The sequence below is a fragment of the Rissa tridactyla genome, chromosome 3 (genome assembly GCF_028500815.1).
Source record: "Rissa tridactyla isolate bRisTri1 chromosome 3, bRisTri1.patW.cur.20221130, whole genome shotgun sequence".
NCBI lineage: Eukaryota > Metazoa > Chordata > Aves > Charadriiformes > Laridae > Rissa > Rissa tridactyla.
The window spans coordinates 66,119,158-66,138,236 of record NC_071468.1 but is presented as its reverse complement, the minus strand read 5'-3'; the positions used below and the strand labels follow the sequence as shown (position 1 = coordinate 66,138,236).

General features: G+C 36.6%; 1 protein-coding gene across 6 annotated transcripts in view; it reads right to left on the bottom strand.

The window, feature by feature from the left end:
- Positions 1-584: 584 nt before the first annotated feature.
- The window catches only part of MED23 (mediator complex subunit 23), a 39,123-nt gene continuing 20,628 nt past the window's right edge, over positions 585-19,079 (bottom strand). For 4 of the 6 annotated variants that reach the window (XM_054194887.1, XM_054194888.1, XM_054194890.1 and 1 more), the window contains 16 exons: positions 18,620-18,865; positions 18,299-18,441; positions 17,565-17,739; positions 15,719-15,882; positions 14,435-14,559; positions 13,759-13,964; positions 12,691-12,871; positions 11,567-11,737; positions 10,088-10,304; positions 9,068-9,304; positions 7,486-7,651; positions 6,430-6,502; positions 5,165-5,379; positions 4,189-4,309; positions 2,599-2,730; positions 585-1,866 (listed from right to left, as the gene is read on the bottom strand). In XM_054194887.1, the coding sequence (XP_054050862.1) occupies positions 1,693-1,866; positions 2,599-2,730; positions 4,189-4,309; positions 5,165-5,379; positions 6,430-6,502; positions 7,486-7,651; positions 9,068-9,304; positions 10,088-10,304; positions 11,567-11,737; positions 12,691-12,871; positions 13,759-13,964; positions 14,435-14,559; positions 15,719-15,882; positions 17,565-17,739; positions 18,299-18,441; positions 18,620-18,865 (2,746 nt within the window). In that variant the 3' untranslated portion in view covers positions 585-1,692. The remainder of the gene's footprint in view (positions 1,867-2,598; positions 2,731-4,188; positions 4,310-5,164; positions 5,380-6,429; positions 6,503-7,485; positions 7,652-9,067; positions 9,305-10,087; positions 10,305-11,566; positions 11,738-12,690; positions 12,872-13,758; positions 13,965-14,434; positions 14,560-15,718; positions 15,883-17,564; positions 17,740-18,298; positions 18,442-18,619; positions 18,866-19,079) is intronic. The other 2 variants (XM_054194891.1, XM_054194892.1) reach the window with 1 other exon arrangement.

Genomic DNA, 19,079 nt, shown 5'->3' with positions numbered 1-19,079 from the left:
ACATCAAGCAACAAAACTATTTCAACGTGAAACAAGACAATTCAGAAAGATGCCTGTGGTGTTAGTATTAGCTCAGTTAGAACACGCATGCGGAACAGCCATGAAACTTTTCTATTTGTGTGCTCCAAGAGACAAGAAGTCTTAACACAGTTTCACTGACGGCAGAAGTTTGCAAATCCACAACCACAATTTTGCTTCTCAGGTCTGATCCAGAAAGCCAGAAAGGCTGTACAGAATGGTCCACAGGATTTTTGGAAACCAACTGTGTTCATCATCTTACCAAAATCGAGCCACTTGACTCTGGAATGGAACACAAGACCTTTTAAACCAAACATGCAGCATGCAATCGGCAAACACGTTTTTCTATGAGACTACAAATTCATCAAACAGCACTCACAATTCTCTGTTACTCAAATTATACTTGGCAGAATTTAGGATCCAAGTACAATACAAATGACAGCCGCTTCCAGCAATCCACGTTTGCTGTCCTTCAAAAACAAACAGACAAAAAAACCTTCCACCCACTGAATCAACAACTCATTTTCATAACTGTTAAATTTTTAGAGAGAGACATAAATCAGACCTGACCTTACTAATCTGGACTTTATTTGTAACAAGTTAAAATTAGCGTTATTGTAAAGCTGACAGAGAACTTGGGACTTGGAAGTACACTTGCTGTGGTCAATCCTTATTTTTAAGGTAATGGGTATGGAAAATAAATAAGCTTAACAATACCAATACAGTCTTTTAAAGTGGGTTTTTTTAATTAAAAAGTTTGTCAAACAAGACAAGTATTTACAAAACATTGAGCCTTTCAGTTCTGTTATGAAAACCTGCTGAACACAGTACACATAAAACTTAAAGTAGAATATTATACAAATCTAAAATATAATAAGATATCCATAAAATTCATGTGATTGACTTAATAAAAACTACACCACTTCCCAAATAGGAAAGATAAAATATGAACCAGCACAGCTTGAACTGAATATGCAGACTTCCAGTAGATTCATTAGAGACAGCCTCTGGGTAGTAATCTAACAGTCTAGTAATTGATGCTAGATCAAGTTCATTGCTCAGCTGTTGAATGTAAACTGTACACACAAAATTTACAGATATTTTCAAAGGCTCGTTCTTAGTCTTTGGAAAGATGTTATAATTAACTCAATACAATTGATGCAATCTCTCTGCCTAAGTGCATTTCTGTATAAGGGCTTAAATTGTCTGCCCAAAAAACAAAAAGAATTTAAATTTTTCTGTTGGAAAAAAAGAATAGAAACTTTTAATAAGGCAGAATCTAAATTTAAAAAGGTCATTTTCTACCAGGCTACACAGATTGAGTACCCTTTCATATCACAAGACAGACAGAAAGGAACAATCCAATTGACTTGAATCAGGACAGGGAGCTGGACATTGCAAAGTCTTCAGAAATCTGTGCATTTTCTTGCAGAGAATCTTTATTCAGTGCTTTCAGAGAAAGGCAACGTACACCTCATCTAGCGGCTGATATAAATAGGTAAGACCACTGGCATGCATACAGTTAGCTTCATTACGCAAAAGCAAACGAAGCAGAAATCTGTATGTGGTTCTTCTTCCATTTATACAGCATACCAGATTTCAGATCAGATGATGTTTCACCTTGACCAGTACCAGAAGGAAGCCTGTACATCACAGCCAGCCAAACACTTCATTTCACTGTGTTACTGGCAAAGCAACATTAACGGGCACTTGGGCAGGCTGCTGTGCTGGTGACCCATTATTGAGAGGCTGTTGTGGAACAGCAGCCGATTCCATTTTGCTGATGTGTGTTATGAAGCGTAACCGAAGTTTCAAAGCTGGTCTTAAATTACAAATTATTTTCTCAACCTGTTAAAAAAAAAAAAGTAATAATTTTTTTTTAAAAAAAAAGACAGAAATATATTTGGCAAAACGGGTATTTTGACCTATGTCACTACTATACACAAACATCACATTAGCACAACAAAAAAAGTAAAAAGACAGCATGAATAGTGGTATTTATGTTAATATTTTATTTACTGTGCTAACTTTTGGAAATCTTCTGATAACTAACCGTAATAAAACCTATCCCCGGTGTAACAGTTATACACCAAAGCTTTGCAAAACAATTCACACAACTGACACTTTTAAAAGTGCGTACTGTTATAAACTAAACAAATTGGGTGAACAATTTTTCACTGAACATGGATGCGTTCTTGCTTTTGCCACGTGTTAAGTTATATTAATGAATCAGGAATTAGGTAAAAACTTAAAAGATACAGATTCAAACGAGGAAAAGTTATGAAACATCCGATAGCTTTATTTCTAGTGATTGCTTTCATAATAGTACTTAGAGCACTCTCAAACTATATCTTACATTTCAGACTATAGTAATTAATTTTGAAATCTGAGATACCTAGTCTATGGCATCTAAAGATTTTAAGTGTGCAGAAGTGCACCAGCTTCTTAATTTGCATATAGAGACTAGTCAACTGTTAAGCATTTTGTTGTACTGCTACCTATGAAAATAATTCACAAAAAGATTAAGTTGCTATATAGGAAGAAATACAACTAAAGTATCAATATTTACTGTTTACTTACTTGGTCTTTCACACTGTCACCTGTAAACATATATTTCATATGATACAAGAAGTCACATATAGGATCCATGTAGTTAAGGTGCGTGCTGCACCGATCTGCATTCAGAAGCATTTCATAAAACGCCACTCCAATCTGTTTCCACAGACACAAAAAGCACCCCAAATGAAGACAGGTTTTAAAATGCTTTAGAGTAGAAACACAATTAAACAATGTAATAAATATATGTATTGCTTTTTAAGCATCTGTGATTCCTAACTCTTTACTTTCTTACAAGGACAAATGGGCAGGTCTAACTCATCCCATTATGCTTAACTAAATGATCCCATTTTCCAAGTTAACTTCCAGCGAGTGCAATGATGGTATTTTGGTACATGCTATGTAATTAGTGCTTAAACTTCACTGACAACAAAATTTGCAAAAGCAGACCTTAGTAAATAACTAGGAAAAGTTTAGCACAAGATTTCAGTCTTCTATAGAGAAGACATTATAGTTTACTGCATTCAGCTTGTATGCCCAGAGGGGTGGTGGAGGCCCCATCCCTGGAGACATTGAAGGCCAGGCTTGATGAGGCTCTGAGCAACCTGATCTAGTTGAAGATGTCCCTGCTTACTGCAGGGGGGTTGGACTAGATGTATTTAAAGGTCCCTTCCAACCCAACACATTCGATGATTCTATGATCTAGACTCCAGCAAGGTCTTCAGCAAATGCATAAAGTGCATTTTAATGGTGCAAGCATTCTCTACAAAGAGTTTACAAGTGCAGGCATTAGAATATACTTATTAAGAAAGTGTTGTATGCGAATATATGTGTGCCTATGACCATTTAAAGCTGGCAATGAGAAACTTGAATGCTGTGCTTGGTCATTTAAGTTACATGGTAACTTAGGGTAACATGGTAACTTGAGAGCAGCAGCTCCTCACAATTCCCTCACACTGAAATCAACTCCTTACAAAGAAAAAGGAGTGGTATGGGAACATTAAGAAGCACGGAAAGATGACAGCTTTTTAACTTTTCTTGTATTTTGTTTCAATACAGAGAATACAGGCACAGAAAAAAATTCCCTTCCTGACAGAGGAAGCAGGAGACAAAGCAATACCTGCTATTTTTCAGCTCATCTGTCTACTGGCCAGCTTCATCTCTTTTCTTCCCCCCTACTCTTATCCACATTAATATGAACGCAAGGAACAGCTTGTGCTCCTCCATCCTCACAATTCAGCTCTTGCATACTTCCTTCCCCTGCATAGAGGCTTTTAAAACAGGCAGCAAGTCTGATGCATATTTTGCATGCAGTCTGAGAGCTAAAGGAAGCATGTGTTGCTTGCTATTTTTTGGGGTTGTACTTTTGTTTTATTAAAAAAAAAAAAAAAAAAGCGCTAGGTATTTTATCCTGAACCACGCTGAAAAAGATTTCAGTTGACTGGATAGCTGAATACCAATTCAGCAATTCATATCCTTGAAAATACTGCTTAATTTGTAAAGAATTTCATTCTGAATGTTTATCAAACATCTCTATCAGCTTCTGCTTTGTAATACAATTGCAAAGCTACAATAATATATACTGTATAAAGTAGATCAAGAGCCACACTTTACCTCTATCATGCATCGTGTCCTCTCCTGCTGGAACCGTTGTAAAAAAGGCCCAACAAGGTGGTAAACGTAGAGTAACTGGAACTCTGTTTTCACTATGGGTATCAATACTTCTGTGAGGAACCTGTAGTATTCGAAGACACATACTACTTCAACTGTTTTGGTTTTTTTTGACGCTTCTTTCCCCTACTCCAAATTCTAGCCAAAATGTCACATTCTCTCTCACAGATTTGGGCCTTCATTTTGGAAAATACAGTGCAAATATTAGTTATTTTAGTGAAGCTCTAGAACACTTCCAGGCCCTATCACTGGACTAGAACAGGCAACAATTCTGAGCACAGCAGAATGCTACAAACAGTCAAAAAGCTGTCCTCTGACATTTTAACACTATCCTTAAATCAAGGTTCAGGACTGAGAGGAATACATCATACCATCTTCATTTTTGTTCAATATTTTAAGACTTGGCAACTGAAGTCTGTTAGTTCTCTCATTAACACAGCACTGGGGAAAGTATAATCGACTTTTTAATGCAGCGGTATTTTTTTACTTGCTTTAATGACTAAGTGGACCGCTACCATATCCTTCAGTCAGCAAAACATCTCAACTTGCAGTGAAGAGTACTTGTTAGAATTATGGATACATTTACTGATTACAGTTGATGCTTTAGGAATATGCTACAGTCAATGGTTTAAGAAAAATTGAAATTAATAAAAGCATAAAAGCTAATAAAGTTAGAAAAAAGCTCATGAAAGGCAGTCACACTCTACTCAAAAGCCTCAAAGCTTACAGATAACAAGAGTTATGTCAGTGGAAGACGGAGCTGGAAAAAAACTTGTGATCTACTCTCATCTCTAGTGAGTTTTGGAGCGTCCTTGTACACCTTTGGTGTACATATAAGTGCTCCAGGTACAGCTTTGTTATTTACAATATGCGTGGAATTTAAAAGACAAATTAAATCATCAAATATCATTACACCTACTTAGGAATGAGAGAAAGCTGTCCAATGCTAGAATGATGCCAGACAGCATGTGCCAAAGCCAAAGTGTAGCTACAACTCATCTCGGAGTAAGACTGGTGACATGCTGTGAAGTCAAACAGCTGGAATGGGTAACCAACCCACTCTGTCTCTGACGTCAGGCTGGGACTGTTGATAACGCTCACAATGCAATCATGGAGAACAATCCAGTATGGCTCCTAGAAAAAACAAAAAGTTGGAATTGCTTCTGAAAAGACCACAATCTAAGACAAGGCTTCCTCAACTCCTTCTACTATTACTGCATTTCCAAAATGTTTTCAACTGCATGGTAGTTTATAACCCTGTCTGACAAACAGGAAAATTAGGAAGCAATACAGAAAGCATCCATGTTAGTGGATGTGGCACACTCGTGGCACTATCAAGACATACTTCATGAATGTAGTTATTTAGTTAGCTAATATAAAGTTCTCCAAGAGAAGCAGAGCAGAGGCAAAAAGCCTTAATGGAAGGAAAACTGAGAATTTTCTGAGTGCAGGCACAAATAGATCAAAAATCCAAGGTGGAAACAGGAAACAAAAAAGGTACAAAAGTCAAAGAATACAGATGAAGATGCAAGAAGAAGGAACAAGAAGAATAATAAGAAGCATTATAAAAACAATAAGGATTAAATCCATGTTGGTTTTCTTCCAAGAAAAGGAACCATTTTGTTGGGGAAGAGAAGTCCCAAGGAAAGGATAACTGCTGCACATATAAGCAACAGGTAAGGAAGATCAAAATTATTCAGGTAGTCCTGGTCAGGTACCAAGAGTCATTATATTCAGAAGATTAAAGTTTCTATGGATACTCGAATTCTAATACTGCACACAATTGCTTTTGCAGTCTTAGGCACACGTCATTTACATGAGTTTAAGAGATACAGGATGTGCAAGTTCAAGCCTTAATAGAAAATTAGCTTTGCATCAGAACCCGTATAGACCTTATTTCATAGCTCCAGTTCTCAATACTACACAGATGATATTTAACTACGTTTTTAAACAGGACTGATTTATTCCTTTTCATCCTAGCCTCTAAAAGTAATAGAAAACCTGGTGAATTTTTCCATGCTGGAGGAGTAGATGTTTCTCAAACATGCAAGCAGCCTTCTGAATAGCTCTCTGCGGAATCTACAGATGTTGGCTGTGAGTTTTTACAACATACTCCAGCAAGATGATAAACCTTACATGGAAGAAGAGATTTTTTTAATTTTAAAATATAACACATTGACTCACTGGTAAGGCTGTGATAATTAGTCCGATTGCATTCATCCAAGCTGTGATGTTCTCTCTTGGCACTAGGGGCTGACTAGAGAGGAAAAAAAAAAAAAAAAGAAAACTAAAGCTCTGAAATTCACGATTGCAATCCATGCTGCTGGTACACCTAAAGACGAGGTGTACTTATGCAAAGAATATTTCTCAAGTTGGAAGAACTATAAAAAACACATACAGGTATTTAGGAGAGCCAACAGACGGTATAAATGCCATTGTGACGTCCCTTGCAAAACTTTGCTCAGGCATGATTTTGCATTAGTACCACGTTTTCTTCAAATGCTGCTTATACTTTGTTCTTCCTACTGAATAAACTTCAGTGCTTAAGGGTTGTTTGCCCCTTTGACTCTTTGCCTCCATGTGCCCCAAACAGAGCTAACAATAATATATTACTAAGCTGAACGAGGCTGAAACTGAATCATTTCAGTTTGTCATGGCTCAAAGATAGCATCCGAATCACTGCAAGAATACTAGGTCCTTTCATTCACTTCAGTTCTTTTCACAGTACCTGAGGAAGAAACAGAGCTATGGGCCAAACAATGCATCATGACGAGAGGCTAGCCTTGGCATGTCACTCTGTTTCAAAGTACCTCTGATTTCTCATTTGCATTAAGAGGATTCAGAATTCTGCCAATGCTTCCTACCCCCTTCTTTGCATTCAAAGATCCTGTGATATTAACTGATGAGATCTCCTCCTCTCAGCACAGCTGAAAGAACAACAGACTTTTGCCAGCCTCTGTGCCATTGAATCCACTGGATAAATTCTTAGCCTGTGCTAGGTTTTCTATCTGTTAAAGGGATTATGCTGAATCAACTGTTCCTGAAGCACACATAATCCACTACTGCTTGATCTCTGTAGCCTTGTTTGTCCTCCAAAAACACTTTATATATAAAAATTAAAGCACTTATACTTAATTAAAAATTTATAAAAACCTAAGAAAATGAGTATCACAGACTACCTTAGCAATCTCTAATTACATATTATATATTGCAGAAAACAGTTTCAGAGAGCCAACATACCTCTTCAGCACAACATTAAGTAGTGCATTGCCCACCTCCTTCCCCGGAACAGCCAGAGCCATGAGCTCAACGCAGGTAACATGGAGAGCATGGGCAGCTGGGTTAGGAAACTCATTGAATCTCCAGTCACAATTTGGAAATGGACCGGGTGATTTGCCTGCCATAGGTGACAATGATTAAGGAAAAACAAAAAGTTCCCCCAACACAGACTAGTGCAAGCAGCACACTGCTTAAAAAAAAAAAAAAAAAATATATATATATACACACCACACATACCAAGTTGAATTGAACTGAAAGGTAAGTTACTGAGAACAAATAAAACAACTGCACTTCATAAAAATAAGACATATGGACAAAAGTATGAATACAAGGCAATGATAATCACCGGAGGACTGCATGAATACACAGCTATGAATATACCACACACACAAGGTCACACAGAGGAAAAATTTCCCCGATTAAGAGCTGGGAAAAAACACCACCAACCATCTTACTCACTATCTGCTTCCAAGACAAGAAAAAAAAATAAGAAGAATTTTCTGCTCTGCATAATCTGAAACCTTAAATTTGCTTCAGTATAAGATCTTCTAGCAGGCTTCAAGGGTGACGGTTTATGCAAAATAAGCACCTGCTTAGTCTCTGAAAATATTCCACTTTCCCAACCAAGACTAACTCATTTGAGCTACATATAGAAAACACCTCTGAATACACTGTTAACATTTGCATAGAAGGCAGCATTTTATATAATTTTATCTCTCTTTAGAGACACCTAATAAGTTTCTTTAAAGTTACACATAAAAGAAAAGTAAGTTCAGGAGGAGGAGTGAAGGAAGACAATAACATCCAGAAAATCGACCAAGTCCCATAAAGCTGACCCAGAAAGAAGACAACATCCAGGGAAATTCCACTAGCACTATTCTCTAGACCATAGCATGGGTTCACCAGCTATTTCCACAGAAATTTAAATCAGCTGTAGTCATAACTGTAAAACCTAACAAAAGGCAGCAATTAAGAAAATGTAGGTTTGTGTTAGAAATAACTTCTAGTTTTTTTCCCCTCCTAAAAACCAGATTCTCAGCAGTTGCTAACAGAACGCATACCGATCTTCAACTACACACAGCTAGTTATATACCATCTTAAATGTGGCACTGCTTACAATATTTTATTCTTTGTAATATTGATAACGGCATTAGAAAAAAGTAACCTCAATTTCTACATTTTTTTAAATACTCGTGCTTTGTATCAAGCTGATTTCATGTGGCAATTAGAATTCAATGCAGAATGCATAAACATGAGTATATTTATAAGTAATGCATTAAACAGTGAAATATTTATGCAGCTGTACTTTGTTTTCACCATATCTTTCAAGATGTCTTTACTAGGGCAGCACAGTCCCTCTGTAGAATTTAAAAAAAGGATATTGAAGTAATCTAATATGAATTTAGACTGATACATGTAGCTAAATAAAGAGTCCAAGCTTCATTTCATATCTGAATAGTCACAAACTGAACTTCATCTTTTGATTAAACGAAGCTATAAGATATTGGCACAGCTTACTTAATGCACACATTAAGAAGGATATTGTCTACTAGTCTTCCAATGAGCTTGCAATAGTAAGTGTCATCAGGAATCCATGGATTCTCTTCTCGGGGATTCATAGCACATTTGAGATAAGTATCACTCAGACACCAGCCTAGTGGGCGATTATCTTTGAGAGAGCCAATTATGGCATGAACAAGTTTTCTCTTGAGGTTTGTGCGCTCTCTGAGTTGTGTCTCATAATAGTGAAGAGTATTGTACAGGTAAGTCACAGGACGGTCTGTCAAGAAGACAAGGAAAACAACAAAAACCAGAAATAACTTCTAGCATTGCTATTATGTTCATGGCGGCAAACACAAAATTAAATCAAGAGCTCTACAAGACTAAGTTGTATGTATTTAAAAACAGTGCATATGGAATTGATTCACGTTCTTTATTTCACTATACAACATTGATTTTCCTTTGTCTTGTACATACGCTTTAATTTGTGTCCAGAAGGGTAGAACTCAAGCAAAGAAAGTCAGTATTACTAACAGTTCATATCTTAATGATAATACTATTATATTTGTACGTAAACTGCCTAAATCATCTCTTTGTATAAAAGGCATTAAATAGGAAGAACCCAGGTACAAAGTCACAGTAAAGAAAAAAATACTGTAAATTTTCTGGGCATAACATAGCAGTGACATCTATACAAAAACTTACTATAAAAGTGCAGTTACAAAAGCATTAAAAAAAATCAGGTTAAGTTATTTGAATCTTAAACAAGGATAGATGGAACTGCTCTTTAGCTGTTTCAGTCCTGGTAACAGAAAGTTTGTTAGGACACAGGTCCAGTTACTACTAGAAGTGAATAAAAGGGAAAGGTGTGAAGGAAGCATGAATTAGGAAGAGCTACCTGAATAAAAGCAAGTTCACTGTTAGCAAGCTGAAATTCATTGAGTAGGGATTGTACTTCTCTGCAGAAATGCACACAGGGCAAACGAAAATTATGAATGAAGCAGATGAAGGAGAACAGAATGATTGCAACAGGAATAAAAGTCTGTATTCACAGATAACTTACCATGGAATTTGTATAAACCTCCCAGATGATCCAATAAAGTTTCTAGTGATTTGGACACTGGAAGCAATTCCAGAAATCTATGGATTACAATGTCAAACACTGGCAGAAAGCGCAGGCATACATTTCCAAAATAAATTGGTAAGTACTGGGGCTGGATCTGAACTGGGGGATTGACCTGCTCTGCCAAGCCTTCAAAATACAGTTTTTCAGGATATTTCTGAAAGGAAAGAAAACCAACAAAATCAAAAGCTCTTTCCTTAAAAGCAGCGCATTAAATATTTAGCATCTACATTGCTTTAAAAAGACGCTTCATAACTCTCTTCATCACATATGAATGCAGTGAGATGATTTCACTCTAAAGCTTAGCGAAGAAAATTCAACTCTGAGTGAAATTTAGTTATTAGACTAGTAATAATTCAGAAAAATAATTCAGAAGAAAACAAAACAAAACAAAGTTTCACCACCACATAAAGTGGGCATAAAAGAACATTAAGCATCCCAAGGCAAAGCCGAAAGCAGCCAGCGCTTATGTGTCCCTTGTTGAGTATTTTAAGAGAAAACCATGGGGAAATCAGCACTACTGAAAGTTTCTGCCTCATATACTGAATCAGAATACTAGAAATAATATGCATTTAATAACTCCCTAGGAAAGAACCAGAGGGCACTCAAATAGCAGGTGAGTACAGCTGAAGGCTGATCATACAGTGTTTTACCTGTGACTGAAATTTCTATATGCCAGATTGGGTCTAGTAACCATGCAGCCATGTCAGAGCACTTCCCAGGCTAATATAATTTGCTTCCCTGCTACCTGTAAATTTTTAGGCTCTGTTAAGACACTGTACAGCTGATGTAGAGGGCTAATACAGACCAAAGAGCTTCTGGATCAGAACTAGATTGTCTGTGTTTAGATATGTCAGAATTTCCTTGTATTAATTTCATCGCAGTGTTGATTTATCTCTTGACAGAAGACTCCATTGGTACATCCTTGACTAGCCAGCAGAAAACACGATGTTTACAGCAGCATTAAAATCTCTGAAATTTTCTTCCCTAACATAACAGGATATCATGTTCTTGCCACACAGGAGATGGAAGAATAATAATCAGGAGAAAACACAGGTTTAACTCCTGTTATAGTCATAAAACAACAGAAGGAAATACCTTCTCCCTGGTGCACAAAACCTATGTTCTAAATGAATTTCAGTAAAACCAGGGTTTTAAAGTTATTTGATTTAGATAAGCAAGAATGAATCTCCACCCAACACTTCAGCTGCTTCTATCTTTGAATATCACAGCATTATAATTTTAATGTTATTACATAAACATGGTGATTTTTTTTATACTAGCCCAAATAAATCATGACTCACTAAGTAACGCTAAAATTGACAGAGCTGTTCTGTCATTTACAGGACAAAAGACACCCTGGCTGATCTCAACTCTACAGAAAGTATTACAGTAAAAGAATTTTATTAGCTTTGATACCTTGTGATAACTCATATGCTTAGTATGCCAGTCATTCTGCAGCCAGTGCTCTGGAGAATTCTCCTTCACAAAATCACTCACTCTGTTCCTGAAATCGTTAGGCTTCAGTAAGAGTAACTGAATTATGAAGTAACAGACTTGAGCTTCATTTCCTTCATGACTACGCATAGCCTTAAACAAAATGGATCAGAAAACATGAAATTAGAGCTGACGCTGCTGTGTTATAACCCCTAAACATTGCATAGCAAATTTGGTTGCACCGTAGGTACACATGCGAACAAATTCACACTGAACATATAGTCTTTCAACTCTATTTTTCAAGTGAAGACACAGAAGAGAGGCAGGTTCAATCACCTCCTGTGAGAAGTAACCATCATGGTTTTTTATTCCATAGGCAGAAAGGCTTACAAATTCCCCAGTTCTCCATGAATTCTAGCTCTCTTTTAGCTGTCAGTTCTCTTAACGAGAATAACCAATTCATGATTATGAAGTTAAGATTGCTTCAAACTTCCGGGCACTCTGACATGTTTGGACTTCAGTTTGAAAACCAAACTAGAATCCAAACAACTAGCTTTACATTAAGATGAGACTGTAAAACATAAGCAAAGGTTAATTACTGAAGGAAAATTTAATTCTCTCTAGGGGAGTCCTGCTTTATTTTGTAGGATAGCCTGGAAAAACAGAGAATGCTATTTCTCTCCTACTTTTCTGATGAAACAGGCTGAAATCTAAGCAAAGAAAGCGTACACTAATGGGTACAAGATTGTCTATTTGCCCCTGAATCATGGCATGCCATACCCCTTCTACCTTTTCAGGCTGCAGAAATAACTGCCTAGCTCTGAGGTCAGAGATCCAAAGCTCTAATAACAACATTTAATAATACCAATTCAACAGTTGCCATTAAAAAAACGAAGAAAAGCTTCCCCTGAAGATCCAGAGAACTGCAGGACTTTAAGTTTTATGTTGCTTACAGAAGTAATCTATTATTTTACTTGATTATTGGGTTAGCAAATAGTCACTATTTAAAACCACTGCATTTTTAAAAAGATTGCTCCTACAGAAGTGACTCAGAAAGCAGTCTCTGCTTGAAGAACTGGCATCTTATCTCTTAAGCCAATACTTACCAAACACAGTATCAACCTATCCAGTGTTACAATGTTGTATTTCCACACCATGTCATTGAGAATCTCAATACACTTGTTGAGCTGCTGGCCTCCTGCAGAAGTAGAGAATTCATACACCAAGAAATCTGCAAATGTCCTGACATGTGCCACCAGAGCTCTGGCCCCAATTCTTTCTAACACTCTAGCAGGCAAGAAGAAAAGAAAAAACACAACAAAACAACACGTAATTGTTACTGTTATTAATACATTTTTAACTGCTTTATTTTATAAAAATTAGTGGGTTTTAATACAATTGCCTTTAAAAACCTCCTTTTATTAACTGAAGAAAACCCTGAAGCAAAGTAAAAACAATGGACAAACAACGGAATTCCAAAGTCTGGATACTAATCGGAAGATATGCTTTACGTTTACCAACTCTTATATTTAGTATTCTGCCCAAAAACCATGCTTTAGTTACTCATTTTTAGTTATACACCTCTTCAGACAATCTTCTGCAACTCAACTTTACCTTCCTGCAGCATGCATTTTAACACAACCACAGCATTAAAATACTGGTATTTCCTCATTGCACAGAAGAGTAACACATGCTATCATAAATATTAACTGTTTCAACAGACCTAACAAGGACTGAAAAGAATGAATGTATTTCTCATGGCTAGAGCTGATGCTGTTACTGCTGAGAACAAGTAAAAAAATTGTAGGACCACTACTTCTATAATAAATTTTCATCTTAATCCAACATTTGTTTTTTTTAAAAAATATATATATTTGGCTAAGTAAATAAATGCTTTATATTTCCTGTTTACCATTTCAGGTTGCCTGAAACAAGTAAACTGCTGAATTCAAACACCCTACATACTTGTCTCTTCGCAGGAAGAATATGCATTGCAGACCACAGTGTGGTGTAACCAATTTTAAAAACTGCACAATTATTATGATACGCTTGCTAATACTTAGCTCCACTGCTTTTTCCATGCTATGAATCAATTTTAAAAGTAAAAATCAAGCTGTTAATACACAAGGCCTTTGTCCGTGAGCTTAAAAGATATGCTATTTCAAAGTTATTACCTGTAGCCAATTTGATTAATGTGATCGGTCTCTAACAACATCTTCCATAAGAGACAAAGGAAAAGTGGGGATGAGCCTTGCACAGAAAAGTGTGTGATTATATCATTCTCATTGGTCATAGACTTCCACTTTCGGTATTCTTCTTCCACATTCTTCTTCAAGTTAAAACGGCTTTCCTGAGGTACATTATTCTGCTTGAAGAATACCTGAAATAAAGTAGGCGTTCCTGTGACTGAAAACTAAGAATAAAACATTGGAACAGGCAAACTTCAGCCTGACTTGGCACCTTATACGTTCCTACTTCCTTGTATAAAACAAATCTACTAGGTAGGGTTGCTGTTTCACTGTGATGCCACAGTGATTGTTTTGTCACTAACAAAGCTACACGACAAATTACCACAAGAATAAAAAGCTTCTCCGACTTTTTTATTTTATTTTTTAATTTTTAAGAGATCTGATTTACCTTCTTCTGAAACTATCAGTTGGCCAAACGTGGCCTTATAATACTCCAGGAGAAGCTAATGCATTTCTGAAGAAACAGCAATGTTACAATCATGCTGCATTCTTGAGATTAATGTAGTCCAGACAGGAGACGAAACTCACCAACTAGCAAAAGGGAAAGGATCTTGTTAAGAGAGTATTTCCAATTAGAAAATCATCAGTTTGAAACTATTACCTGCAGAGGAGCTGGAAAACAGCTTAGTGTATGTGATGCCCAGTTATGTGGAGTAAAACTCATGATGGTCTGTAATATGTCCTTGCACCAAGTTCCCTGAATTGAATCAGAGCCTGTGAAAAAGTCTAGAAAATGGATTGATGATATTAGAATTCAGTATTCTAATATTAGTATTCCTTTTATATTACTATTCCTTTTGTAGTCACATGCATCAAGGCTTTGCTAGTTCAACAGGGTGTCCTTCTGACCAACATCTCCCATCCCTTTTCTTTGAACCTTATTCATTCTACAGAACAAGCTGGATATTCTCTTTTTTTTTATGCTATTAACAGCAACAAAATTATTTTTAGGTTTTCAGCTAGAAATAAAGCAATCATAATTTTAAGATTTTATATTTAATTTTCTGTAATGACAGCAAGACAAGCTTTTGCTGATTAACTGATTAGAGTTTAAAAAAAAAATCCTGAGGAAGATAATGAGGATGAAATTGCCAGATGCCATTTTGTGTAGCTTTAAAAAGGCTGCTCAGCAGTACCTTTCCCAATTAAGCCTTAGAAATAAAATACAAGCCTCATCCCTCAACTGCAGTGTTGATTTAACATTAAAGGCTGAATAAATGTTAAAAAATAAAAAAGCCTAACACAAAGAAGCCCTTTCCCTTACAAATAACCTCCTCCAGTTTTTCTGCAATCAGTTGTTCCAACTTTCCAGTGAGTCTCCAGACTAGAACCATAAAAAGAGAGATGGAGAAAACATCCCCCTCAAAGCTAACAAAAACCTGACCCTCATCATCGCACATTGCTAAAACATTAAAACACACAATAAAAGCTACCCCCTCTCCCTTCCCCAAGAAAGCAAACCCAAGACACATTACTTTTTTTTAAAGGTAAGCTGCAGAAGGGAGTGGCTTCCACGTGAACAACATACTTGCTGTGAACATTCCATTTTTATTTTTTTTTTAAGTGGCAGGTATCAGTAATCAAGCCAAACATTTAAATTTGAAATAATGAAACTGAAAATAAGATTAAAAAAACCCTAGTCACATTGTATTTCTGTATAAAAATAAGCTTTGCGCCAATGCCTGATTTCACTAATGCTTTAATAATAGCTTTTTGCCTCAAAATGAGTAGTTGGAAATTAAAATTATACTTTTTTCAATACCAGAAGTGTACGGGATTATGTTTTATGAGCTGGTCATTTCCACGATACTCTATTTAACAGTATTTTAGAGAAATGTCTGACTAAAGCTTTCATTTAGATGTTATCTCACAGTACTGCTATTACCTGTCACATGCGTTGCCCTTGCTAGAGTTAAGATCAAAGCCCTGTTGAGTTCTTCTGATTCTGCTGAAAGAACTGTTTTGGGATCACTGAGGAATCGTGTAAACTGTGGTTGGACTTCTGAGCTGCCCAAAGCCGTGATTAGCCTTAGAGCAGTACTCTCAACACTGAAAGAAGGAAACAGTCCATTTAGCAAATAATGCTTATGCTGCTGCTTCTAAGATTCCAAAAATACCTATTTCTCCTCCATTTTCTGCTTCAAATAATACAAAAACATTTGTTTTGAAAGTCATGTTCTTAAACTTTTGGAAAAGTTTGCTTTTTCCACTGTTAAATAGTTGATAACAAATTTATTAAAGTACTTTATTTTCAAATAAAGCTCTCAAAAGTTGATTTAGCAAAAATTCCAGGTGCAGAGCCCCTGAAAAAGAGCCTCGAAGTCTTTCTAATTTAGAGTGCCCCCCCTTTTGTTACCTTTTTAACATCTTTCTCTAAACAAGAATGCATAGATGAATAAACATATGCAAAACCAGAATGAAGAGTCATGAATAATGCATGGAAAGTTTCAAAACTAACTAGCACCTTGAAGCAGACGGCACTAAATTGTCCTTATTAAAGAAATGTCCTTATTAAAGAAAGGAGGAAGTACTGCTTTTTATTAAAAGCACTTTATTTTCCAGGGCTCTAGTTGGAAGTGCTTTTCACACGAGGTAGTTTGAAGTAACTGAAAAGATTTTTATAACATTGTGTTTTGGAAATGTCAAAGCCATAGGTTAGCATATTCCACGCTAGTTGTATGCAGTTCTTATCAGAAGTGACTGATTAACATCCATATTTCAGAGACTAAGATGACAAAACAAGATTTAAGTGAATAAAAAGAGCAAGACCTTGAATTTAAGGGGAAACTTGTCTTCACTTATTCTCTTTACTCCTAATAAAGGATAAGCAACTGAGCAATTTGAATTTGGACTAAGAAACTACTATGTAATTAGACTTCTTTGATATGAGGTTGCTCTGTCTGTCTCACATACCTGCACAAGAAGTATTCTACTCTAAGAGTGAATGGACAGTTTTCCCCAATTTTTCTACAATAAACCCCAGATTCTACATACAAACTGAATTTCATACCCTTCAACTTTGTTAACAGTGAGTTAAATTCAAAGCTTTTCCCTAGAATTATCTGCATATCAACTTCAGAGCTTCTCTAACCAGCTTTTCCATTGTTCTTGTATCCAAATTAGCCACAGTCTTATGCCTGGTTTACGCTGATATAGGACACACACCATACAAGGAAGTGACTTTTTCTTCCACTCAGGTTCATGTACAGCCACCATAGCTTTGTGCCAACTCCTTTACAGCTGCAGGATGAACCAGATTATTTCTCCGATCTGACTGAAAATTAACTTCACTAAAAAATTAGGTGGAATCAATTTAACTCTTGTAATGGAATTAAAGATCCCCTAAAGGAGTAAGCAAGTGCAATCCCACTGACAGACAAGCTGTCTGTGACTACAAGTAGAAGGCATTGCCCTTTATCGCCAACTGCAAGAACCTCAACAGTTGCCTGACTCTCAGGTTCTGGTGCGCATTCCTGTGCTTTGACCCATGACACCACTGCCATGTCTGCACAAGAGGCTGCTTAACACATCTCTGCCGAGTACTACTACCAACATCTAACTGTATTTCTGAAACACGACCCGCTGAGTAACCACAAAACAATTCAGCTGCAGAACTAAGACTGGGAAGTACTTATGTCCATCCCATTTCAAACAAGACTCTCAAGCAGCTTTCCACATATGATGGAGGAAGAATCTGACATTACAGTTAAAATACGGTAACCCTCACTTACCACAGATGAAGCTGGTTCTGATTAGTCTGCGGCACAGCAGCCAGGGTATGGAGATGGCTGAGCAACTGAACTCTGTAATGAGGCTGGATGTGATGCATCCGATAACTAAACATTTCTAGCAGAGTGTGCAAAATTCCCCATGCGTGAGATTTGAACACTGTTGGCAGGAGCTGACCTTACGAAGAGAAGTTTGTAAAGTAAGTTTTCCAAGCGATTACACTTTAAAATACAACTACAGAGTACACTGTGTATAGAAAGTTATATTTAGCTGCCAATCAGATTTGAAAATTGTATTACCTCCAAAGAGTGCGTGTGCAAGCGCTGTCTGAAGATGCTGTAAATGTGTAGAGCTCAATCTTTTGAATGAACATATACAGCAGACATGCAAATTATTTTAGTGAGTGCAATTAGGTATCATTCGCGCTTAATTAAGTAACTTTGCTCACGATTTTCCATTGAGCATATTTTTGCAAAATGCAGCGTTAACTAGAAGGTACTGACCATAAAAGTGATGGCATGAAGTGACAGCAGCACACTCATCTGAAATTTCCTGCAGCACTAGGATAACTATTACAATTTCTTTTATACAAGTATTTATACATAAAATAATTTATACATGTATTCAACAGGCTGCATCATTAGATTTTCATTTTTACTATGGTCTCTAGTTGCCATTAAAAGGAAATGCTACTGAACAAAAGGAAAGGGTTAAAAAGAAAGGGTTTACTACTTACTGATAAAGCCTTTGATGCCCAAGGACTCTATTTCCATATAAACCAACAGGCGACTATAGGTTTCCACAAGAGCAGGAGCCAAGGCCACACTAGATTTTGCATGAGCCAACTTAATTACCCTTGTAGCTATGCTATGAATCAGACTGAGAAAAGAGAGAAAGTATTTTTCAATCAAAAAAAAAAGACTTGAAAGATAAAAAAATTATTAATAGACAGATACAAGCATGATATGTCCAGACACAGGAAAGCTTTCCTGATGATAATTACTTAGAGAAAGATTTACCTGTTAAAAAAAAAAAAAAAGCTTGCTGCATACTGTACCTCATTTTGGCATGAACTGTGAGGGAGTCCAAGAGGTTCATTGGCAATGGGGTAATTGACCCTGAGGCCATGCAATTAGTCCCTGGAAGAGGTACCCTCATGTTGCCATTTCCGTAAATAGTCTCTACTAGTACACCCATCGGCAAAGTGAAACACTCTGAATTGGTTGAATAAGCATTGCACAACAAGGCAATCTTGTAGTCATTCATCTGTAAGCTTTTATTTCTTAAACTCTGTTGCAAAAACCTGTGTGCCAAAGAGATTAAACATTAATTAGAGAGAAACAAGCAGAAGAATATATATGCATTCCAGGATTACAGGCACAATAACCCATGAAAAATCCATTATAAAACTGTAGAAAACCCAAAATATTTTTTACTTGCACCACATCAAAACGACTACATCTTATGCCTCAGTTTCACTGTGTTACGATTTTCCTGTACCGGAGAAACACCTCAGG